The sequence below is a fragment of the Puntigrus tetrazona genome, chromosome 18, assembly GCF_018831695.1.
Source record: "Puntigrus tetrazona isolate hp1 chromosome 18, ASM1883169v1, whole genome shotgun sequence".
Classification (NCBI taxonomy): Eukaryota; Metazoa; Chordata; class Actinopteri; order Cypriniformes; family Cyprinidae; genus Puntigrus; species Puntigrus tetrazona.
This window is the reverse complement of record NC_056716.1, coordinates 25,897,535-25,921,140: the sequence shown is the minus strand read 5'-3', so window position 1 is coordinate 25,921,140 and position 23,606 is coordinate 25,897,535. Positions and strand designations below refer to the sequence as shown.

At 36.6% G+C, this 23,606-nt stretch overlaps 3 protein-coding genes across 4 annotated transcripts; 1 reads left to right on the top strand and 2 right to left on the bottom strand.

The window, feature by feature from the left end:
- Positions 1 to 165: 165 nt before the first annotated feature.
- arih1 (ariadne ubiquitin-conjugating enzyme E2 binding protein homolog 1 (Drosophila)) lies at positions 166 to 14,222 on the bottom strand. The gene is given in 15 exon segments (XM_043264798.1): positions 166 to 2,676; positions 3,588 to 3,700; positions 3,785 to 4,045; positions 4,138 to 4,195; positions 5,855 to 5,985; positions 6,076 to 6,147; positions 6,929 to 6,971; positions 7,365 to 7,471; positions 7,780 to 7,846; positions 8,431 to 8,486; positions 9,230 to 9,322; positions 11,319 to 11,463; positions 11,572 to 11,639; positions 13,670 to 13,692; positions 13,695 to 14,222. Coding segments are annotated over 15 exon segments (1,581 nt in total). The 5' UTR covers positions 13,954 to 14,222; the 3' UTR covers positions 166 to 2,591.
- A 1,006-nt stretch (positions 14,223 to 15,228) lies between these two features.
- On the top strand, positions 15,229 to 19,444 carry LOC122322948 (ADP-ribosylation factor-like 2 binding protein). The gene is made up of 7 exons (XM_043216557.1): positions 15,229 to 15,334; positions 15,628 to 15,697; positions 15,798 to 15,859; positions 16,175 to 16,281; positions 16,376 to 16,461; positions 16,925 to 17,021; positions 17,236 to 19,444. Exons 1-7 carry the CDS (start codon positions 15,313 to 15,315, stop codon positions 17,341 to 17,343), a joined length of 552 nt encoding a protein of 183 aa, XP_043072492.1. The 5' UTR covers positions 15,229 to 15,312; the 3' UTR covers positions 17,344 to 19,444.
- Positions 18,226 to 23,599, bottom strand: LOC122322950 (plasmolipin). Of its 2 annotated transcripts, none has more exons than XM_043216558.1 (5): positions 23,470 to 23,599; positions 22,471 to 22,604; positions 21,270 to 21,443; positions 21,056 to 21,169; positions 18,226 to 19,803 (listed from the first exon to the last, which is right to left on the bottom strand). In XM_043216558.1, exons 1-5 carry the CDS (start codon positions 23,471 to 23,473, stop codon positions 19,696 to 19,698), a joined length of 534 nt encoding a protein of 177 aa, XP_043072493.1. In that variant the 5' UTR covers positions 23,474 to 23,599; the 3' UTR covers positions 18,226 to 19,695. The 2 variants fall into 2 exon arrangements, with proteins under 2 accessions (XP_043072493.1, XP_043072494.1); XM_043216559.1 differs by having other exon boundaries at positions 23,436 to 23,590.
- Positions 23,600 to 23,606: the final 7 nt, after the last annotated feature.

Here is a 23,606-nt window from a genome sequence, read left to right as displayed (position 1 = left end):
CGATGTCATGACATCTAGGAGCTTTATTTGTGAGCTGCGTAATCCTTTGGATGAGATCCTGTTTTATATAAAGCATAAACGGCTTGTGTTTTTGACCCAAACCAATAACAACCCTAGACTCATCAAACATACACTGGCTTGAAATAAACACAAAAGCACACGAACTAAAGCAATGTTTGCAACATTTTGCACTTTAATATTTGTTTTCTTCAAAACGAACAACTAATTTCTTACACATTTGTACACTATGTATATAAGAAATCAAAAAAAAAAAAAAAATTTAATCGCATAAAGAAAGGATACATGTAGAAAAGTATTAAAAGTTTTTGGATGTCTCAACAAAATGAGAGTAGCTGCTTTTTATTACCGTGAATGTTAAATTTGGATGCTCATGAACTAGCAGACATGATCAAATAGGCGTAACTGAGAAGCAAAGTGGCCTGAAGGAGACAGTTAAACACACACTATGCTGCATACAGGGGCAGTAGAACCATTCCATGTTTTTGTAGATCATTCCGTGTCCCATTGTAACAGAAACCACGGGAACCTACAAAACAGACTTTCCTATTTCATGTTCTTGCAGAAATTTCCAATTCCCATTTAATAGTCAAAGCATGTATGTCTATACCTGGAAGACCATCTCAGCACTCATCCATGGCATATTACAAAGACTTACATAAAAAAAAAAAAATTGCAATCATTCCCAGCACACAAAGCAAAAGGATTAACAGGCAAAAACACAAGAGAATACTATTAATTAAATGAAGAATGCATTTCAGGACATTTATTTTCATGGAGCACATCTGAAGTAGAAAAGAAAATCAAAAATGAAAAGCCACAATGAGTCACACTTCCAACAGAAAGTGAGGAGGGGGGGGGTTAAGAAATCATCAGTTTGAGATTGACACTTTGGTGTTGTCTGAATAGGCCAACTTGATCTGCAACGCCACTGTCCCATCTGTGTCTATCCCAGAACCCCCGCCCCTGTACCCCCGATGACAGGGTCTCAGTGCTTCAACGATGGTCGTGGTGCGTCCACACACAATTTGTACAATTCTGCATGAACAAAGTGTACACAAATGCAACATCACAGTACGAAGGTTACATCACATATTCCCTGCAAACTATATCATGACTCAAAACGGCCCTTTGGAAACCATCCCAGGTGCAAACGTGATTATTTTACACAAAATTAATTAAAGCGGCATGGAACCTCGCAGCAGAGATAACGGTGGCTTCCGACTACTAGTTCTGCGGTGTGCAAAAGAATCGATCATGTGGAAAATGCCTAACCCTGTTTGTCAATGGCTCAGTCGGAACGCTTGACAACGGATGTCAAGAAAGCAGCTCAACAGGCCCATCGCTGCAATGTCATCAACAAGCATGTTGGGCGGGCGGAGAAAGAACCTCGAGCCGGGGTCGGGGTCGAAGAATGAACTTCAGAGAGACAAAAAGAAAAAATATAAAAAGGTTATATGAGTGAATGTCACTCAGTTTGGCTCTCAGAAATTATTCATATAACTCTTAAAATCATATTACGTTACTAAATCTACCTAGGAGGAGGGAGCAGAATAACAGCAAAGGAGGCAGAGCAGAGGAAACCGCTGCTGTTTTAAAAGTTTGAACTCTTGGAAAAAAGCAGCGAACGTTAAACCACCCCCATTTCCTCCAATCGTAAAGCCAGAAGCTCTCACAAGACTCCTAGCAGGCAGAAAAGCGCCACCTTGGCATGATCTGCTCGATTTGGCAGAATGTAGCCTTGTGGAGCAAAGGGGAGGAGCGGAGGGAGAGACACGGACTGCCGGTTTACGTCAAGCATGTGTCAAGTCCAAACCTCTTCAGAGGGGCGATCCAAGATAGGGAAAGACACTCAATCTACACAGCAAATATACATTTTTTTTTTTAATATCTGTAAAGATAAATATCTTTTAAAAATGATGCAAACACATGCCACTCTTACTCTTTAACTTCCATGCATATGCATATTTACAAATTGAAAAATACCGATTTTATCTCTCTCTCTCTCTCTCTCTTTTTTTGGTGTTTTTTTTTTCTATTCCACTAACGTCTGTAAGCCAAAAAGTCGCCTCCTTACAATCATCCAATCGACATTCGGCAACCCACACACGGATCTCGCCAGACACGTTCAAAATGATTAAAGCCATTTTGAAAACAAAGTTCATTTTCCACACACACACAAAAAAAAAAAGAGTATATAAAATAAAGTCAAACAGAACACGTCCACAAACATAACTGATAAGGAGGGAAAAGATTTCCGAGGGCAAGATCTCACAATGCAAGCAAAAGAAAGATATTTCGCCTTTTTGTTGGATTTCTCAGTCTTGCGCTTCACGCTGCTAACAATACTGTTGAACATGTAATATTTTATTTTTAATATTCTAACTTTTTCATTTAAATATAATTTACTCTTATGCTTTTCTTGAAACAAAAATCTGGAAAAAAAAATTATGCAATGCAGGGCGGTTTGCCAGGGAGGAGGCAGCAGAGGTCTGTGCTGCTCTGTTGTCATTGCATCAGCGCTCTAGTGGGTGGAGTTTGTCTCCGAGAGTCTGTGGTGTGGAGATGTAGCCTCAATCCTCGATGTACTCCCACAGGTCTTTGTCATAGCCTTCATGTACGTGTTGCAGCAGCACTCTCCGTCTGCTCTCACAGTATCTGCACACAGGAGCACCAAAACGTGGAACGTAGTGTTATAACCTTGCATAATCGTCCTGTAAAGCATGTTTGAATCCAAGGAAACACACAACTTGAATGAAAGAAAAGTTGTTTTGGGTCAGGGGGATTCAAACTGGGGTCCAGGGATTCAAAAAGGGGGCCAGGAAGTGTGCTTTGTGGAAATATTAATAGATTGTTGTTTTATTCGTTTTTGTTTTTCTTAGGGCTGTCAAGTTAACTTAGGCAGTAAATAATAAACTTGTATACATATTTAATACAGTTTTGCACAAGATTTAAATAAAACTAAACAAAACATCTCTCTTCTCTTTCCTTTAAGTTTCAGTACATATCTAGATACATATTTTATTCGATTTTTTTATCTTGTGATTATTATAAATTATTAAATTTAGCTACTTTTTCCCCACAAAAAAACTGAATAAATTTGAGAACATTTTTTTGGCATTGGAATGTTAGTATTGTTCTCAAAGGTATAGTTCACATAAAAATGAAAATTGTTATTTACTTACCCGTCCTTAGAAAGCTGTATGCATTTCTTGATAATCAAAACAGTTTCAAACTTCCATTGTATTTTTGGGTCCACACAATGGAAGTCAACAGGAGCCAAAATGGTTTGATTATCAATATTCTTAAAAATGTTCAGCAAAAGTAGTGCTGTCAAATGATTAAATCATATATAAAATAAAAATGAATTGTGTGTGTGTGTATATATATATATATATATATATATATATATATATATATATAAATATATATATACATTATGTAAACAAAAACAAAATTATTTTGGATGCAGTTATATGCAATTCATCATTTGACAGCATGCATATGGCTTTTAAAAAGACCATTTCAATTCTTGTGTTAACTACTACAAAGAAAATTTGTAGACTTGCCTGTATTTATCTTGTACTTTCTGCTTAATGTCCTGCAGAGAATCTTGGGAGATGTCTCGTTCCAGGTATCCAGACAGAACCTCTGTAGCATTCTCCAGATCTGCCTGGTTATTCTGGCCGCAAACATTTCAAATGTGATTATTCATGTTTTACGACGCAATCCAACACCTCTTTAAAAATGAACAACTTTGGTTTACCTCGAAGATGATAGACTGGTTGTTCTTCTTGAGGTAGAACGCAAAGACGTAGGTGAACATGAGCGTGGAGCGGCACTGGCACAGCACATCCACGGCCTTCTTCAGAAACTGCACCTCGATCCATGACATGTTGTGCTGCTGCATCTCCTCCATCTTCTGTTTGACCTGGGCGTACAGCTTGTGCTCGAAGCGCAGGCTCTGCATGTGGTTCATGTAGCGGTTGCAGTAGAACAGGTACCTCTGCAGAGCTGCTCTGGAGCGCTGCACGGTTCGTACAAACATAAAATGTGTTTACCAAGGAGGCCGCAATGTATGCGTTAACACATCTGCAAGAATGGACTGATACAATTCACCTCTTGAGCATCCCGGGCTGCCTTGGCATCATCCTCGTTGTAACGATTACAGTTGTACCTATGAGTCACAACACACGTCAATGTTTTAGACATCAATAAATAACTGTACAATTCAACAAAAAACTGTTATGAACACATCGTGAAACATTAAACTTTGAATTTCAGCGGTCTACAGCTGAATGAGTCACTCCGGGTTTCCCTAAGTGACGTTTGCAAGTGATCTGTAAACAGATGAGTCTACGGAACGAGGAGGAGGAGAAAGCATGCCTCTCAGCTCACAGGTTTAAGTGGAACTTGTTGATCAAAGACATGCATATGAAAACGCTGCCTTGGGAAAAGGCAGAGGAGAGGCATTTAGGTTTATCTGACAGAGTTCAGGGAGTTCACTTGATGGCGGATTATTCTATTTAGGTGTGTTTGTTTCAGAAAGCTTACTTAAATACACTGTAATAAAAAATTTATAGGAATGAAAATCTATTTTTGAAGTATTTGAGAAAGCATTCTGAACACTTCCACCAGCTGCCTAACTGCTGTTCTAGTCTAATTAAAGATTCAAATTCAAAGGCAGACAACCTACAACAAATCCTACTAGTGGGGAACATAATTTAAATAAAAAAAAGCAGCAGGAATTCTTTTCTTAAAGCACTGCCATTTGTTTGTTTTTCTCACTCTAAGGGCAAAAGTACACTTTGTTTTTTTTTATGCATTTGCGAGGGTACGCATACAGTGAGAGGGTGGATACTTTCTAGGAGGAGGGGTGTAATTGACTGGTTTTAGCCCCGGCCATTGCTTTACAGTAGAAAACAAAATTAAAAGGATGGAACAACAACAAAATAGCGAGGGAAAAATTAGAGTTGACTTTTTCCTTAAATCTTGTGATCAGAAATGTGACATTAAAAAGCAAAAAATAACGACAAATTGTGAGAATGTGATACTGTGATAAACTGTGACAAATTGACATGAACTGCATTCCATAAAAAGCATAATTAAACTTCAATTTAAAGTTGAACTATTATAATTACCTGCCATTTTATTCTTTTAAGTCAATATTTAAAATATCTTAAATTGAGCCATTTTAACATTAAAAAACTACTTTATCATATGCTGCTTTTTACTTCTACAGGATACTGGAACATCAGATCTGTTTTGCCATAGCTGCTTATAGCATTAAGTTTTTAACAGGCTTGTCTCTCTTACCCACAGCACAATAATGTAGTTCACTGTGTAAACTATGACAAGTTTCTTTTTTGGGGATATCTGGCAACTCTTTATTTGAAGCTCGAAGAGAATGCATGTGTCTGAAAGAAAGGTTCAGAAAAGAGAGGAAGAAGAGCAGCACATCTACACACACTGAATGTCAGTGTTCTTAATCACAGCTGTCCGGAAGCTATTTAATAAAGTGGATTAAATTAAACACACCTTATAACCACTGAGCTTTTCATGTTTGCCATACCGTCAAACATGCTCGCGTTTTCTGCACCACACACAATGTGATCAGCAAGTTGAGAGATCACGTACTGAATCAATGATTCTTGTTACAATCAGTGGTGAATCATTAGGATTCATAGAAACTTAACAGTTTAGAACTGGGTTGGGAAACACTGAAATACTTGATCTGTGCAGATACATACTTCATTTTTGGGTGTTAATGTGAAGTCTTTATAACCTTACTAACCCAAAAAACAAATAACACTTGACTATAAAGACCTGTACCTACCAAGCAGAACCATGTGGCTCCCAGGGCCCCAGGCAAACCCAGCAGAATTCTGCTTTACAGTTCTGGTTCCGGCACACCATGTGGTTGCAGCCACCATCTTTCTCAATGGTGACGTGGCATTTTGGACATTCCTGTGACGCAACAGCGAGAAAGTTACACTTCCAGGTTATCAGAAGACACGGAATAATTTACCAAATCACAGTGAGTCTAAAACAACTGACCTTTGTATTTGCTGCAATCCAGTTTGATGTCTCACTGTCATCATCACATTTCTTTATCCATTTCCTTAGCCACTGGGAATGAGAGGTAAAATAACATTAGAGGACATACAGAAATTTACTTTAACAATTAGGATAACTAAAAAGCACAGTATTGATGACAGTATATTGTATAAAAACTAGACAAGAGAAACAAGTTGTGTTCGTTGCTTATGAAAGGGTTAAATGTTTTCTCTCACTGGAAGATGATTGTAATCCCCATATGAGAAGCACATGGGACTAGAAGCTTCCTTTGTTTTTGCCAAGACTACCCCCACAATAACAAGACATGTCTCTGAAGAGCCTCTTAATGCCGAGAGTAGGAGAGGTGGCAGTCTGTTAGCTTCCTTTGTTCAGACAGAAAAACACTTGCCATACCAAATCAACATGTTCCCTTGAATTTTACTAAAATTACTACACTTAAAAGGTGCATTCATTTTTTTCAGCGCTGTCCGTAACATATTCCAGAATGGATGTCTATTAATAATATTGGAACGGGGTATTCTACTCAATTTGCCTCAGTATCTATAGAGAATGTGTGTTATGCTCAGGGTTTTGGGGTTTAAATCGATGTATAGACATTAAATAAATAGGGGGATTTATTAAAAAGTATGATCCAGGTTTGTCAGAAAGAAAGAACAGCCAAAGATGTGCTTAACTTTGAAAAACACATGCATTGTTTACAATGGAAAGCATTAAAAAAAAAAAGATGTACTATGACACAAAGCCATGAGTCATCATATTTATATATAAACACTGATAGCATTGTTGTGCATTTCGAGTTGGATTTCAAACATACAATGCTGCCTCAACACACCTTACACTTCACTGGATCGTGCCAGTTTTCTCCACAGTTGAAGCTGAAAAAATATTTAAAAACATTAGCATTCTTTTAAAGCACAAACATCATGAACACAAAACTTGATCCCTTTACAATTGTGTACTATATAAAAATGTTAAAAAGTAGTAATAATACATGATAGTACCGCTTTTTTAAAAATCAAATAAATGCAAGCTTGGTGAGCATAATAAATTCATACAAATACATAAAATGACTCTCGGCTCTAATAAGTCAAGCCTCCCAAAATGAATAGCTAGCTGTGATGGTTGGATAGAATTACCAGACTGCCATCTTGGGAACATGTCTCCTGAGTTCTAGTGTCACTGGTTTGATCAGGTTTTTCCTGAGCTGGTGGAAGGCCTAAAACTGAACTGAGGTCACGTTACAAAAGTATACCTGTTCAGTGTCTTACCAAAACTGCCGACCACACTTGCACCGTACAGGTTTGGCATCTGGGTACTGTACTTTGACAACATGATGACAGTCAGGTGCTGGACACCATTTTAACAGTCGGTTACACTGCAAGGAAAACAGAGTAAACCAAATTTACAAACCATGTAGATATATGTTATCAAGCTTTATTTGAGAAATGCCTTGTGTTTCAATAAAAACCAGGAAATCTGACCTTTTTAAAGTGTTCAATGTTTGCTTACGTTTGATTAGTGACCAAGATCGTAAAGAAATCCTATTCTATAAAATGTCTTCATTATACCAACAAATTCATTTTATACTAGCCAGAATCTCAAGGAATCAGTAAATATACTGGTTTTCTATGTGGTATCAGAGCTTTGGGCCACACTATATAATAGAATTAAATTAAAGCATACCTCTACAAAACTATTGGTTATTAAATGCTGGTACTTCAACTTCACTTTTGAATCTGTAATCAGTCGCCTGTTGGAAGAATTGAGATACATTTAGACAGACATGAATGCTGAAATTCCCAACAAAGTGCATACAAAAGGATCAGACCCTGTACCTGTATTACAAAAGCAGCAGGGAGATCATATGTAGGTTAAGACAGCTGTGCGAATCCAAAATAATCTAATTGAATCGACAGGAGGTGCCGTGTTGTGACTCACACCTCCAGCAAGACAGGGTAACAGAGTGTCCTACTTCTGTTCTGACTAGAAATAAACTCTATCAGCTCATCTAGGATAGCCATAACATACTTCAAGCCACACCATTTCATGGCTGAGCTCAGAATAATGAATGCAACAAGGCTTTAATATATCACAAGCAATGATGATAAGGGTCAGTATAAGGGTCAGAGACAGACTACTATTCCAGCAATAAATGGGAGAAATTGTAATGATGTGATTTTTCTTGAAACAATACTAATACTGATATTCAAATGTTGGATTTTGTTCTTTACTCACTGCCTACATTAAAAGTGTGGCTGCATTGAGAGCTTTGCTTCAAAAAAAAAAATTACTTGAGCCTTTCTATGAATGCTGATTAATTTCTCAAACACTTACATGACTGTGTTGTCATCCACCAAAATATCACAGCTATGAGCAGGACAAGAAATGGTCTACAAAGGAAACAAGCAAGCTTGTGTTACAATAGGTCAGAGAAACAGACAAAATGTTAGCTGACAGAGAAAAATCTGTAATTGCCGGTATGAATAGTTCAACAGCTAAATATGAAATAGCTGCAGTACTATCAGACTTACAGGCTGCTACCTCATGTGTTTTTGCATGTGTGCTCTCTGGTCAAAATGCCTGACTTTGCAAGCAATAAAAGTAAACACAGCCATTTATGTTCATGTGAAACATAAATAATCAAGAGAAAAGTGTTTCAAAACCTTTGATCTGTGCATGAGAATTTAAAATGTAAATGCAGTGGCTGCAAATTATAATATTAAGCAAGCAATATTTGACATTGCAATTCTATTTTTCACCAAGAAAGTTAACTGCAAGCAGATTTAGCAATTAAAAGACAAATAATATTACCAATAATATTACCAATAGTTCCAATAAGTTCTTTTAAGCAAAACGGCATATAAGAATGATTTCTCATCATGTGTTATGTGTTAAAATAAAACAGATATTTAAGGTTTCCACAAATGTTTCGATCAAATAAAACCCCAGACTTTTTAAATGTGTAAATAGTATATTAATTTTATTTATTATTCAACTTTTTTATATTATATAAATATAAAAGGTGTGTTTGTATTAGTTATTTCTTTCGCATTTCACTGTTATTACAATCAACTCTAGAAAATTTGGTATCATGACATCAAAGGTTGTATGTACTAGGAGTTGGAATATGTACCTGTCCCATTCCTTCCTCTATGATTTTGGTGGTTAAATAATCACCCCAGCACTGCATGCAGAACTTGTGCCCACATTCCAGACCAGTGAAGTACTGCAAAAGAACAACCAACACCAAATCCACATTTAGGGAATGTTACAATTAATAACACAAGCAGCTACTGAGGACAGTGTACATGTCTATTTACAATAGTCAATAATACATGCAATATTTCTTCTTTTACGGTGGATCTTGCAACAGCGACTCAAAAACTCAGTAACACAGGACACAAATGACACTGCAAAACATTAAACCAAAAGAAAAGCAACGAAACCAATCCTAGCTAGCAGCTATCCAGTGTTGTGTGCCCATGAAACACAATGAGCCTTGTTCTCTTCAACAAATCGATGGAACCAACAACACTGTTTTTTTTTTGGCTCAGATAAGGATCTTACAAATCAGTTCTGAGCAGGTGACAGAAGAGTCATCCGCAGTCATTATCTACTGCTTCTACAAAGTATTCCTTTGTCAAGCTCTTTATGGTCTCAGGCCCCCCGGTAGAAAATGCCTGGTTCTCTCTCGGGACAACAGACAACGCGGCAAGAACAAATCAGCTTAATATTTGTGGTAGGACTGACGCAAGCAGAGCATTGCTTACAACAACATCACAAGTAGTTTAACAGCACTGTGCAGACAGCACTAATGGTATTTAAGGAACGTCTCGTGGGAACCGAGTGGTGGTCAGCTTTATGAAGCAACACATTAACATCGAAATGACAATTTGACATTGGGTCAAATTAAACGTCCCAATAAACTTCTACTTTAAAACGCATCTGCAATCTGATTAAAGTTCTTAGCTAAGCAGAACTCTGAGCCTCAAACTGATACGTTTGCTGTATCGTATCGCCCCAACTGATCCTTTATTTTAAGCAGACAAGCCGTGAGACAGGGACTTCCTGGTTGACGTTACAGTTAAATAGTTCACAGTCACGATTCAAAGCAATAAATAGAACAGTTTCCAAATCCCTGCTGCTTAATCCAGAGTTTTCTTTCAGACAGTTGCTGGCTCTCATGACAAAGCTGATCAAAACAATACATGCATGCATGCATGCCACACTTAATCTATCTTTTCACTGACACACACACACACACACACACATTTCTCAAGGTTCCCTGCAAATCCGAAGACCAGCCTGTTCTTCTCCTCAGTTGCTTTGTGTACAATTTGAGTAATCCAGTGAAGAGATTACTGGTGAAAGGAGCTCATTAGAAATCCTTCCTGCCGGCTGAGACACTGTAGCGTGTAGCACAGAGTAGCAAACATGAAAACACAGATATGTCAAAATAATACTGTATACCACCTTCACATATCCCACAACGCAACAACCTCCCATCCATGTGGTAAACAATCTGTTCACACTACCAAGCGATTCAACAGATTCACTCAAAAAAAACAAACAAAAAAAAAAACAGGCACAGACGGAAGCTGCAGACGTTGCATCTAAAGTAAAGGTTTCTGAAGAAACAAAGAATTCTGTAAAATGGATGTAAAAAGACTACAGTGCAATCTGTAAAATCTGAAAAGAAATTAATGCAAGAACTTTTAAACTTTTTTAAGCAAAACAGTTTTCAACAGTGACAATAGTAAGAAATGTTTCTTGAGCATCAAATGAGCATATTAGAAGGATTAGAATGAATAAATTATATTAAAAAAAATATTAACTATTAAGAAACTTTAAATAGCATTTCCTTGATGGCACAGAACCAGCAAGTCCAGTCTAATAACATTTCACAATGTAACTGTTTTTAATGTTTTTTGATGAAATAAATGCATCCTTGGTAAGCATAAGAGACTTTTAAAAAAACATTAATAAAATCTTATTGGGTCCAAAATGCTTTTCAGTGGCTGAAAGTATCAAATTAGCCAAAATGTCTGCTAATGAGCATTCCAAGGAAGTGAATGTACAAAACTGTGAAGAATTCCAGAATGATCAGAATTCCATTTCTAGCCACAGATTCCGTGTGAGCCTGCTAATAAGCTATCAACACAGCAGCCGTGGAAATGGATTAATCAGAGGTAACGAAAGCGATTCCGCTGGGGGGCACTGACCGAGTTAGGATAGTTGAGATAGCAGATCTGACATGGCATGTCCTGTGCCGACGATCTTGTGTTCATGAGGCGTGTCCGAGACTTCTTGCTGGGGTTTATAACATGACATTCTGAAAATAGCTTGTCCAGGTTACCATCAAAGTACCTGCCAAGAGATAAAAAGTAGATTTTTCTCAAAATTCGCTGTGTCAGTATTGAACAAAGACAGGTGTTAGCTGACTAATAATCTGGTGGGAGGAAACCGAACAGTTACCTTTCCATCAGCTTTTCTTTGTCCCAGTTGAAATGACTAAGTAATATTCTAGTGATTGTAGCAGGATTCTGAAAAAAGAGAGATAGGCATACATCTTTTAATCAAAAACGCAAACAAGCACATATAACAAAAAAACTATTACTAGCATACGTTTTACCATGATTTACAGAAATATGTATTCAGAGTAACAACAGTTTGTATAGCAAAAATCTTCCAGTCAGTCATATTTAGAACAATAATCATTAGATAACATTAAAAGACCATTTAAAGATCACATGATTACACAGAATTTTAAATCTTTACTAATGTTTGTCACTAACCTTCACAACACTAGGTTTTACCCATTAGTCAGCAAGAAGTTTAATCTTTAAAAATATATTAATAATAATTCTGTTCGGTCACTTACTCTTTTAAACATATTTAATATGTAAAGGTCAGAATAAGTATTATGCTTCATTTTCACATAAATATTAAAAGTGTTAAACTGAAGGAGCATTATTTTACCCATATTTTGATATTTTAGCTTCATTAAATCATAATCGATTTACAAATATTTAAATTCCTTTCTCTTTCTATAAAATCACTTTTGCAAACTTTATTTGATGCCGTCACTAAAAAAAGCTTTTCAAAGTGTGGCTATCAGTAAACGGTTTTATACCATAACTCATGAAACAATTTAATGGTCACAAATTGCCAGTTTTCTTCTTAAATTAGAACTGGTCAGGAAAAGCTAATAATATTGTTATTTTGTGACAAATTACTAATTAAAACCTAAATAACAGCTGGCTGGGTTGTGTCACGAGCAACAACACACCAAAGGGAAGCGATGATGTGATTCCCACTGTTTAGACAACAGAGTTAATTCTTGCTTGTCAGGGAGACAAAGCCCAAACACAGTACTCCAAAAAGGTTATGTGGGTTGACATGTCAAGGTTTATATTGACAGGAAATCCAGAGGGATGTGGGGAGACGTGACCACCATAACCTTCTGGATTTGCAACCACCTCAACTAAACCAAGGTCTTCTTTCCCTTCTGTTGTAAATGTAAGCAAGCTTGAAATGTACTGGGACAAACACACAGAAGACACCATATATGTACGAAGCGAGCTACAGCATCAATCACGTCAAGTAATCACAGTAACAGCATGTAAACATAATAAAACGCATTTGCTGACGGCACAGAACGAGCAAATCTAATCAATTAGCACAAAATCTGGAAATTAACCAGCATAAACAAAACAAACAGCGGGACCCTGAGCGAAACGTCGAGCTTCGGGAGACAGTTAAAACACTAAACAGCCAGTGGCTATGACACTGCAGCAGAAAGCTAACATAAATCCTTACTCAAATTCACTTTGATGGGCCATTTCTGAGCTGTTAAATCAAACATAACCAGCCATGATGAAGCTTCGGTTCCGCCATGTTGTTGTCGGGAGCAACTAGGTAACTCTCTCGAATGCTAAGGCGACCTAACCCACATCCCAGCTTCACAGACGATGAAGAAGACACCTTCTTCATCAGACTATCAACAGCATGTCCTGAATACATAAGAAACACGCGAACACGTCGCAGTGTGGTCTCCGGTGTACTTAAATTGGGCTTGTATGCTCGTGGTTAGCTTACTAAGCTAGTGTGACCAGGAACAAGGGGTTCTGACAAAAATGGAGTTATTTGCAATACTATTACGTTACTTTATATGTGACGTGGATGTCGTATGTTAGGTTGAAACGTTTTGACAGCGCAAATGTAGTTTTGTTAAGCAAAGCGCATTTGATGGGACTTATCGGTCCGATTTTGTATGCAGGTGAACTAGAAGCTGGATAAGCATCTTATGTCATTACTGGATGTGTTAAGGACAGGGAAAAGGCTGGGTTGACGCAAACCGTCTCCTTCATATGTATGCTCACGAGCATTTATTTGTCTTGTTGAAGTAACAACAAATCAGTTTTAAAATCAGTTCGCTTCAAAGGACAGCTGATGCATTTTTCATGTCTCCCGTGTTGTCAACGGGGGGCAAAGTTTCCCGGAGCGATGTAAAAATCTCCTCTTTTGTCGCAAAGGTTTATCTGAGCTCTGGGGAAGCCCTGAAAACACTTACCTGGATGACCTCGTTGACCTCCTGATACACTCCACCATATGCTGCAGAATCTGTTCGGCAGTTAGCACTTCAAAGCGGTAGTCTTCCTCATCCTGCCCAGGCCCGAGGCCGCTGCCTCCCGTCTCCCCGCAGTCGTCTCGCTCTCCGCCGGCCACAACGGGATCAACCAACTCCACCTCGCCGAGCTCCAGGGTGTCGTCGGCGGTCTCCTCTTCGCCGCTGTCTTCGCTGCATTCCTCTTCCTCGTCGTCGAATTCGTAATTGTAACCCTCGTCTGAGTCCATGACTGGGTTGCGTTCAATGTAGTGACGCGCCAAGTGGTACAAGTTTAATGTGTATTATTTGGCAGATGGAGCAAAACAAAAAAACAGAACACTTTAGCTTGCTAGCATTCCAGTTTTTCTAGGAGCTGAGAAAACAACAACAGAAGGAGCGACGCCGCTGCTGGGCCAACAAAGAGACGCAGCGTCACGGGCCGACGCTGGGTGACGTCATGTGCGTGACACAAAAAACAAGACGTGTTTTAAAATAAAGTTGTTAGGCTCGCTTAAAGTGGTTGTGTGCTATCATGCGCTGAATCAAAATATAAAACACATTTTATTAACGAAGTAAAAAAAAGTGTGTCACTTCACTTTGTATGTTATATTGAATCTGTGTATGAATTCTATGAATTGTTGCGTTTATGTGAAGACAACTTTTTTCAAGTATTCTTTTTCATATATATATATATATATATATATATATATATATATATATATATATATATATGTGTGTGTGTGTGTGTGTGTGTGTGTGTGTGTGTGTTTGTATTTTTTTTAAAGATTAATTTTTTTGCATTGAAAAGCTGTTCTATTTCGTGAATAAAAATAGCCATTCTACAAACCAAACTTCACACATTTTATTAATTCAATTGTATCACAAGAAAAGCTAAAGAAAAAAATCATATACTTGTATTGTGATTTTAGCACATTTATATTTCCTTCTGTTGTTGTGGCATAGTTTTCTCTTTTTATTATTTATTATTATAATTCTTATTATTTGTCCTGTAAATTAATATATATTATAAACTATGTAATAATAATAATAATAATAATGTAAATTAAATATTTTTTAAAGTTTCCTCTCAAAACAGTTCAGGTAAAGACACCATATATGTAGGGATTTTGTTTCGCATTGTACCTACATACCCTTGCACAAATATAAATAGAAGAACACACGTGTAATTCAAACTAGAGTCTTAATAGTAAAATCTATATTATAATATAGATTATGCATTATGGTAGCATAGATAAATTTCCTTTCTCTCGATAATAAAGCAGGTCAGTATTAAACCCATAACAGACGTGACCTGGTTTCTGCGTGGTTCCTCTTGGTACGCTCTTTTCAAAGTATGGAATTCTGTCAACCTGGAAAACTTACCGCTTGACTTACTAGACGTTCATTAAATTGAAAAGGCTAAATGAACAGTTACACCTAAGCATCTGTAATGATCCAGACGTTTCTTCTTCCTGCGCTCTCCAGTAACTCGGAGTAAGGCGGAACTGAATAAAAGGAAAGCGTTTTCTACCGAACGCATTTGAACAAGTACGCGTTCTCCCGTTGCCGTGGCAGCAGCGAGTTCAGGAAGAACGTTCGGGCGATTAATGATGGATGCTCGAGAGACAGGTAATTAATTTTTTAAAATATGAATAAACTTTTGAACTGAAGGCAGTCCAGAGTATTTCATATGTCCTAAATCCAAGCTTTTGATTGTGCTTCACCGTCCTGGCGTCTTTAAAGCTCCAGTGGGCCAGCCATGCACCTGCACTTCTATCAGCTAGCTTACGCAAATCTGGCAGACTAGTTTTAAAATTGTGTCCACATCTGTAACTTGTGCTTTCAGGAAATTGAAAACGCTAGCTGTATTTTTGTAACGTTATTTAAACTTCTCTGTCTGAACTTTCCATGAAACCCAAAAGATCTGCTAAGTGACAATGAGAACATAGTTGAAATGCAGAATTTGGAAGAAGAAGACTTTGCTGTTTCAAAGTAAGTTATATAGTCTGTTTTCGTGACTGAAAATCCATGTATATTTCTCGATACATTACGAAGTTTTTCTTCTTTTATCCATGATACTTTGCCTCTTCAGATCATCAGATGCTGATGCAGAATTTGACATGGTTATTGGGAACATCGAAGATATAATAATGGGTATTTATACGTCAATTATTGAATTAAATCGTTCACACAACAACTATTAATCCTTAATATTACCAGTTAGTATCCAGATATAATATATGTGAATATCTAATAATCGGTCAAGAGCATGTTCTACATAATTTTGGTGGAAATTGTATTTGATATTATATGTTTTAATTTATTTATGCAAAACTATATAAAAATAATATAAAAAGAATGTATATTTCTTCCTTTTTTCTTACGGTTTAAGATAAAATGAGTCCTGGCCATGTATTCATGAAATTCGCTCATCTAAATTATAACTGACACATACAGTTTTCTCCACAGAGGATGAATTCCAACATCTCCAGCAGTCTTTCATGGAGAAATATTACCTTGAGTTCGATGACTCTGAGGAGAACAAGCTCAGCTATACACCTATTTTTAATGAATACGTATGTGGTACTTTCAGCTTGGTTTTATCACGTTTATGACCCTTGTAGAGATGAAAGAAGTGTGTTTAAATGTCATAAAATTTTGCTGTTTCAGATTGAAGTCTTAGAAAAACATCTGGAACAGCAGTTGGTAGAGCGAATTCCTGGATTCAACATGGATGCCTTCACCCATTCACTTAAGTATGCCGCATGAATTCATGACTGACAGTATTTATTTTACTCTGACGATATCATATATATACTGTAAAAAATAGACAATAGCAATCCAGTTTGAAATCATTATAAAACCAGGGTTTTCAGTCTTTAAGATGTGACAGCCCCTAAAAATCCTTATGAGGAGCCAAAATTTAGAAGGCGGCTATATATTTTCACCTATACTCTTTACTGTATGCTGTTTTTTTATGACAATTATGTGTAAATAATGTTTGTAATGTAATTTGTATTACATTATCTTTTTCTACACACTAGTACTGTTAGATGTATTATTTGTTTTATATTTGACCAACCCCTGGTCTGAAGTGTCTTGATGTAATACACACACTTTACCACTAGATGGAGGTATTTACATGAGATAGCGCATGCACAGAACATCATTCCATGATTGTGACCTAAATCCGTTTCTAATCCTTCTTTTCTCAATTAGACAGCACAAAGATGAAGTCTCGGGTGACATACTTGACATGCTGCTGACTTTTACAGACTTTATGGCCTTCAAAGAGATGTTCATTGATTACAGAGCAGTAAGTAAAAATCGTTCTTTTCTTCATACTACAAAATATAGGTTGCAGTTCAGAGAACAGCTGCCCAGTTTGAAAGTAATTCTCGTCTATAATAAAATAGACACGTAATGACCTACTACAATAAAACTTTGGCCTACTTTTCTTTTATCGTGAACAGAAGCTATAAACCTGCCATAGTCCGTGTCAGAAACTTAATGCCGTCTTCTATTTGTAGGAAAAGGAGGGCAGAGCATTGGACCTTAGTACTGGGCTGGTGGTGAAATCGCTAAATTCTGCTTCCGGTTCACCTCTGACCTCTAGCTTGGCCTCACCATCCAGCTGAACCAATGGGTTTCTCTTGTGAGCTTGATCAGTCAACACGTATGATTATTCCCATTTAATAAGATGAATATTTATTGAAAATTCCTTTCCCACACATCTCAAAACAAACAGCCAATGTTATGGTAACTTGACGGAAGATAATCTGTGTTTAATTTAGGTTAATGTTTAAACGTAATGTTCTGGTTAACTGTCAGGTTATCCAGTACGAATCTCCTAACACAGCATTCATCTGTCAAAGAATACATTCTATTTGGATCAGTCTTTCATATCTTATTGGTCACTTTTGATGACCAAACTGATGTAGGAAGCTGTAATGAGCATTTGAGTTGGCTGCCATTTTATTGCATATTTTCATATAGAACTCCTTCATTTTAATAGTTAAATTCTTATATTTCGTAATGTACCAAAATAATTCCTTTCACTTGACAATCATAAAGGGCTTTTCAGTACAAAAGTATTATACAGTGTGCCTGACATGACAAAAGATCTAAAAGATCCATTTTCATTCTCAAGAATCTCAAGTCTTTCTCCAAGCAGAATATTACAAAATTAAAAATATAGTGTTTATACAGTTACCAGAAACAACTCAAATAATCCCGTACAGTTTTTCATGCTTTCAATGTGTTACGGAGTACATGTTTTGTATGGCTCTCCCATCTTGTGACAATGGGAAGGAAAAACTTGAGAGCTTTTCAAAATAATACTTTGTTGGTTTACTCCCTTTTTTACTTAGAAGAATGTGTTGTTCTTACTAGATGAATATTGCGTCATTGTGTACATTTGATTATTGTTTGAGTGTGTGTGTGTGTGTGTGTGTGTGTGTGTATAAATATATAGACATTTGAGCCTGTGTATGAAAGAAATAAATACAATAGATCTTTAATTATATTTTAGCAAAACATTTTAATGCTCAAAACTGTCAATTGCATTCTTAAGCATTAAGCAACTTTAAAGTAATGCAAGAACCTCACCATTAAATACATATTTGCTCAAGTCATTCAGTGTAGCTTAGAAAAAAAAAAGGATGTTAAATGTTGGGGCTGGTAAGTTTTTTTTTTTTTTGTTTTTGTTTTTGTTATCGCTTAATGCTTACCCAGGCTGGATTTATTTGATCAAACATATACGGTGGCCTAGTGTGCTCAACACACTGCAAATAGTTTGACAACACATATGCTACAAATGCTCACAACACAAACAAATATATGTTTATATGCTGTCAAACAATTAGATGCACTCATAATAAAACTTTTGGTTGCATAGTATGTATATTTATTAAGTGAATTTGTAAATACACACTCATGTATGTATAAATTTAAGAAAAATGTTATGGTTATATATGTAACGTATTCACATATACATTATATGAATATAAATATCTAAATGTAAATACATGCAAATACTTGCAATATATGTATAATGTATGTGTGTATTTATATATTAGTATTTTGGATGCAGTTAATCATTTGACAGCACTTTGACAGAAATTACTTTAATTGTGAAAGCCTGGCCAAATTACTTTTACAGCTTTAGTCTATGCTTTTACTATTAAAGTTAATTAATTAATACACTGAATATATAAATACAATACTGTAGTTAAACCATGCTAACTATATAAAGCTCTACCATGGGTTTACTACACTAACCATAGTTTAACCGTGTTATTTGTACAACTGTAGTTATCCAAATGGCAATCAACATACCAAACAAAACAAAAAACGTGGTTCATTTTCATTTTCTTTGGGTAACTATATTGCAGTCTGTGCTACTTGCACATTTCATTGTGTTGTAAGCATTTGTATAACTGATTAAGTTTTCTTGATTTAATGGTGCTTTTTCCATTTCCATTTGCAATGGTGCTTTCAGAAGCTGTTGCACATTAAGCTCTCTCGGCCACCGTAAACATACCAAAAAAAAGTATAATTGTAAAATATTATTGCAATTAAGAATAGAGTGTCTAGGTGCTAAAAGCTCAGTGGGCAGTGTGCCAACATACAGCACCATTGTACTTCGGGTATCACGATTTCGCATCCCAGTTTCCGGACCTTTCCCGATCGCATCCCATCCCAGTATTTTTTAAAATATTAAATCCTTTGTAAACTTAAGCGTGTTAACTGTCACTTTTGATCAATTCAATGCATCCTTGCTGAGAAAAATAATGAATTTCTTTCTTTAAACAAATCTGACTGACCCCAGGCCTGCTGCACATAAGCATACACACACAATGTCCATGTTATAAAACAACAAGCAAATATGCTGGGCACCATTATACAGAAGGGTTGTTGAACGTTCCTGAAGAGGACTTTCACAGCGCCAAAAAATCTGAGTAATATCTATGTGTTGTCACTCGGACGGTCTACACGGGCACTGTACTCGCCGCTGCATTTTGCCCTTCACCCCTCCAGTCCAAATAGGCAAAGTAGCTGCTAGCTCCATATAACAGAGTCACCACTATGGCAAAGAACTGAAAGAAAAGAAGTTTGATAAAAATGACAAAAAATACAGACCGTATGGAATTTCCAAAAGAAGATATTGCGTGTGTGTTTTATACAATAGACATTAATGGGGTTCAGTGTAGTTTTGGACTCCAATGACGTACATTGCATATGCATATGCAAATGCAAATTTAAGAAGAAATTTAAGTCCCTTTAAGAAAGCAATAAGAATGTAATCCTTAATACAAGGTAAACAACAGATAAATGATTTATCATTATCAGAGTATGAAATAGTTTTACAGGCAAGCATATAAACAGCCACTGAGTACATATGTAGATTTCAAGCCATTGTAAGAACTGCGAAACTGAAGTTGTTGACCTTTACACTCATGGAGGTGGTATGAACTGTGATTACTCCTTCATTGAAAGCATTACAGGTTTGTCATGTGCTTGCTACACAATTTCTTGTGGACTCTGGCCGATGTGGTTTTTAAAGCCCTATAAAACTCACATAGCACTCTGCAACCTTGCTTTTGAACTTATCTGAAAGTTTCACATTGTAACCATCCACTAAAAGCCTTTTTATTTAATCTACGAAACTGTATCGAGTATTTTAGTAAGTGATGTATAATGCTTTAACCAGACAAAGGTAATGCTTCGTATTAGACGTTCTTGCTTATAGACCCTTAAAGCATATAGATTTTTTTTTAAAGAAAGCTATTACAAGTACATTTACATTACCATTACAAGTTCAGAGCCAGTGAGGTTTCTTAATGTTTTTGAATGATGTCTCCCGTGCTCGCTAATGTTTGTTTATTTGATTCAGTAAAATCAGTAACGTAATATTAGTTTCAAATAAATATTTTCTATTTTAAAATGTGATTTATTTCATTGTCACACGACTCTTCAGAAATCATTCTAATATGCTGATTTTGTGTGCGAGAAACATTTCTTATCACTATCCAATTTGAAAGGTTGCTGCTTAATGTTTTTTGGCGGAAACCATTCTACACGTTTTTGGCGACTCTTTGAACAATCATTTCTCAAGAACGCTGTTCTGCTCCCTTTAAATGGTAAGTTTAAATATTTGTAAGGTAGTAATCAAGAGAGCGTTGCTAACATCTGAATCACCTGATCTTGGTGGGCTGTGACACCATATCAGCGTGTTTCACAGATAAGCCTGACTGCTTTAGAAATGAGCCCGGGATGGACGCACCTCTCTAAGCTCACGGCGTTTGTGAATATGTGTGTTGTGCGTGTTCAAGACGTATTTTCACTCACCGCAGAAGCTCCCAGATGACCGTGCCAGGGGAAAAACTGGGGCGGGACAGTTACCGCATCAGCCAAAAAGGCAGTCACGTATAGAACGGCTGCAACTACGTAGAACACCATGAGCTACAAGGAGCAAAGGAAGGCAAGATTACAAACTTCATTCAACCGACAAAGACACAAATAATACAATGTATCTCCACCATTAGAGGAGTAAGCGTCTCACCACTAAAGGCCAAGGCACCGAAGGTAGATTCTGATAAAACCTCAACAGCAGAACGACAAACAGGGCGATGCTGAGGAGCCACAGTGTCACGCTGACAAACAGCACCCAGCCGTAAGCAGGAACTGAGGTGAAGCCGGTACTGGCGATCAGCGACCACACCAGTAATCCAACAAACTAGACAGGAGATGGAGATGATCATATGTTAAGCATCAATGACAACATATAGCCAAGATATAATTAGTTATATTCGCGTATTATCACAGAGGCTTGTCATAATGTCAGGGTGTTAGTATAATTAATCTAAATGACATTTGAGCTTGGACAATTACATACATGCTCTGAAACATGAGATTTAAAATGAAAGTGACATCACTGTGAATTACCCTGGTACTTCTCGTCAGAGGCCCAACCTACCAAAAACATTTAACATGCAGCACTGTCAACAATTAACGTTATTTTTAGCTCCATATTTACCGTTGGATGTACTTATGTACGTCCTGAGAATTTTTTTCACATAGTTGTGAATTGAAGCTGGCAAAAAAATTGCTTTCTTGTTTACACAAACAGATGATGCCGATGGCATCCTTTGTACAAGGAATATCAAAAGTTCATGATGTATTATTCATCTGATAAAGGGCTCGGATTTCAGGCTGTGTGTCTGACACAAGATAGCTACAAACAACAAACGTGACTTGCTCCGCAGAATAAAGGCTAAAATGGATTTTAGTTTTATTATGGTTATTGACCCAATGACCAGTGAGATAATACAAAAAAACACCATAAATACTGATGTTTGCTGTACAGCTTAATTAGTCATTTATATTACGTTCAAGTAAGTATCTGTGCACATGGTTCTGATTATTGCATGTTCATAACTGAATATTTTGATATTTGGAGCATAATGTAGTTTTTATATTTGTAAATAACGCAGAGGTTTACCGACACACTGAATGCGCTACATCTGCCTCTACAAGCATGTAACCGTTTGCATAATATCCTAGATGTATGAAAAATAATGACCATAATTCATACTACACTCCAAACCTGGTTAGTTTCAATTTGGGTTTTTTTTTAAGAAACTCAAAAGAAAGGTGGGTGTGAGAATATTATTACGGGGAAAATAAATCATTTTCATAAAGCTACAAAAAACATAAAACACTTATGGTAAATACACATATTCAATATAGTTTTCATAACTCACAATCTCAGCTATAAGCAGGATACCAGGAATGCTCTTGATGAAGTCCATGTCCACCCTTGCTGGGACTCCATAACTTGTCTGAGTTTCACTGGAGCTGGTCTGAGTGTTGACCTTCCCAGGAAAATCCGCCATTTCTTCTCAGTATAAAGAATTGATTACATAAAAATATCACTTTGAAAAAGAAAAAGGAAATAGTGCAGCACTGTGGAGACACACCAGAGCAGGTAATGCAGGTGTTGTCACTACCTACCAACTCAGCCTGAACAGATAAAAGTTTTTAGTCTCTCTTTCGCGCCCTCCTTCCCTCCCTCTCTCTCTCTCTCTCTCTCTCTCTCTCTCTCTCTCTACACCTTTGCACACCTACAATGTATTTACAGTGAGATCATGTTGGGCGGATACTGTGTATCTAAGTAATAAATTACTTCAGTGAGAATAATAAAGTGAGAACCCTCCACCTTCCTCTTGTGAAAAAAAAGGAAACAACAAAACAAAAAAAAAATAGAAGTCAAAATTGGGGGTTAACAAATTGCAGTGTTTACAAGTTAAAAATCATTGACAAATCAATTTACACAAAGGTGCACACAACATAAAAGTGCTGTCAAACAATTAGTGTATTCTGTGTATAATCATATATACATAATATATATATATATACACACAAAACTATTTTTAAACAATTTACATGTGTTTCTATGTATATATTTACATTACATTCATATAATTATACTCTCTCTCTCTCTCTCTCTCTGTCTCTCTCTCTATATATACATATATATATTAAACATTTACTTTGGATATCGACTGAAAGCACTAATATATACTGTATGTATATAATAAGTTGTTTTTTTATATGTAGAATACTCTTCCTGTATGCAATGCTCATTGCACTCCTTGCTTTGAACCATTCACGTTGTAAAAAAAAATTGTTAAGATTCATTAATTAGTATCTTACATATTTTACTAACCTGCACAAGTCTTTTTAGAACTGCAGTCACTTACTCATCTTTGTCCTCTTGTCTGCAGCGACCAGATGTAAAACGTCTATGTCTAGTATTTTTGATCGTTTAGTCGTTTCAGTGCTATACTCATGGCGTATGAAACGGCCTTTGGTCTCTTTGCTGAGTACGCGTCAGCTG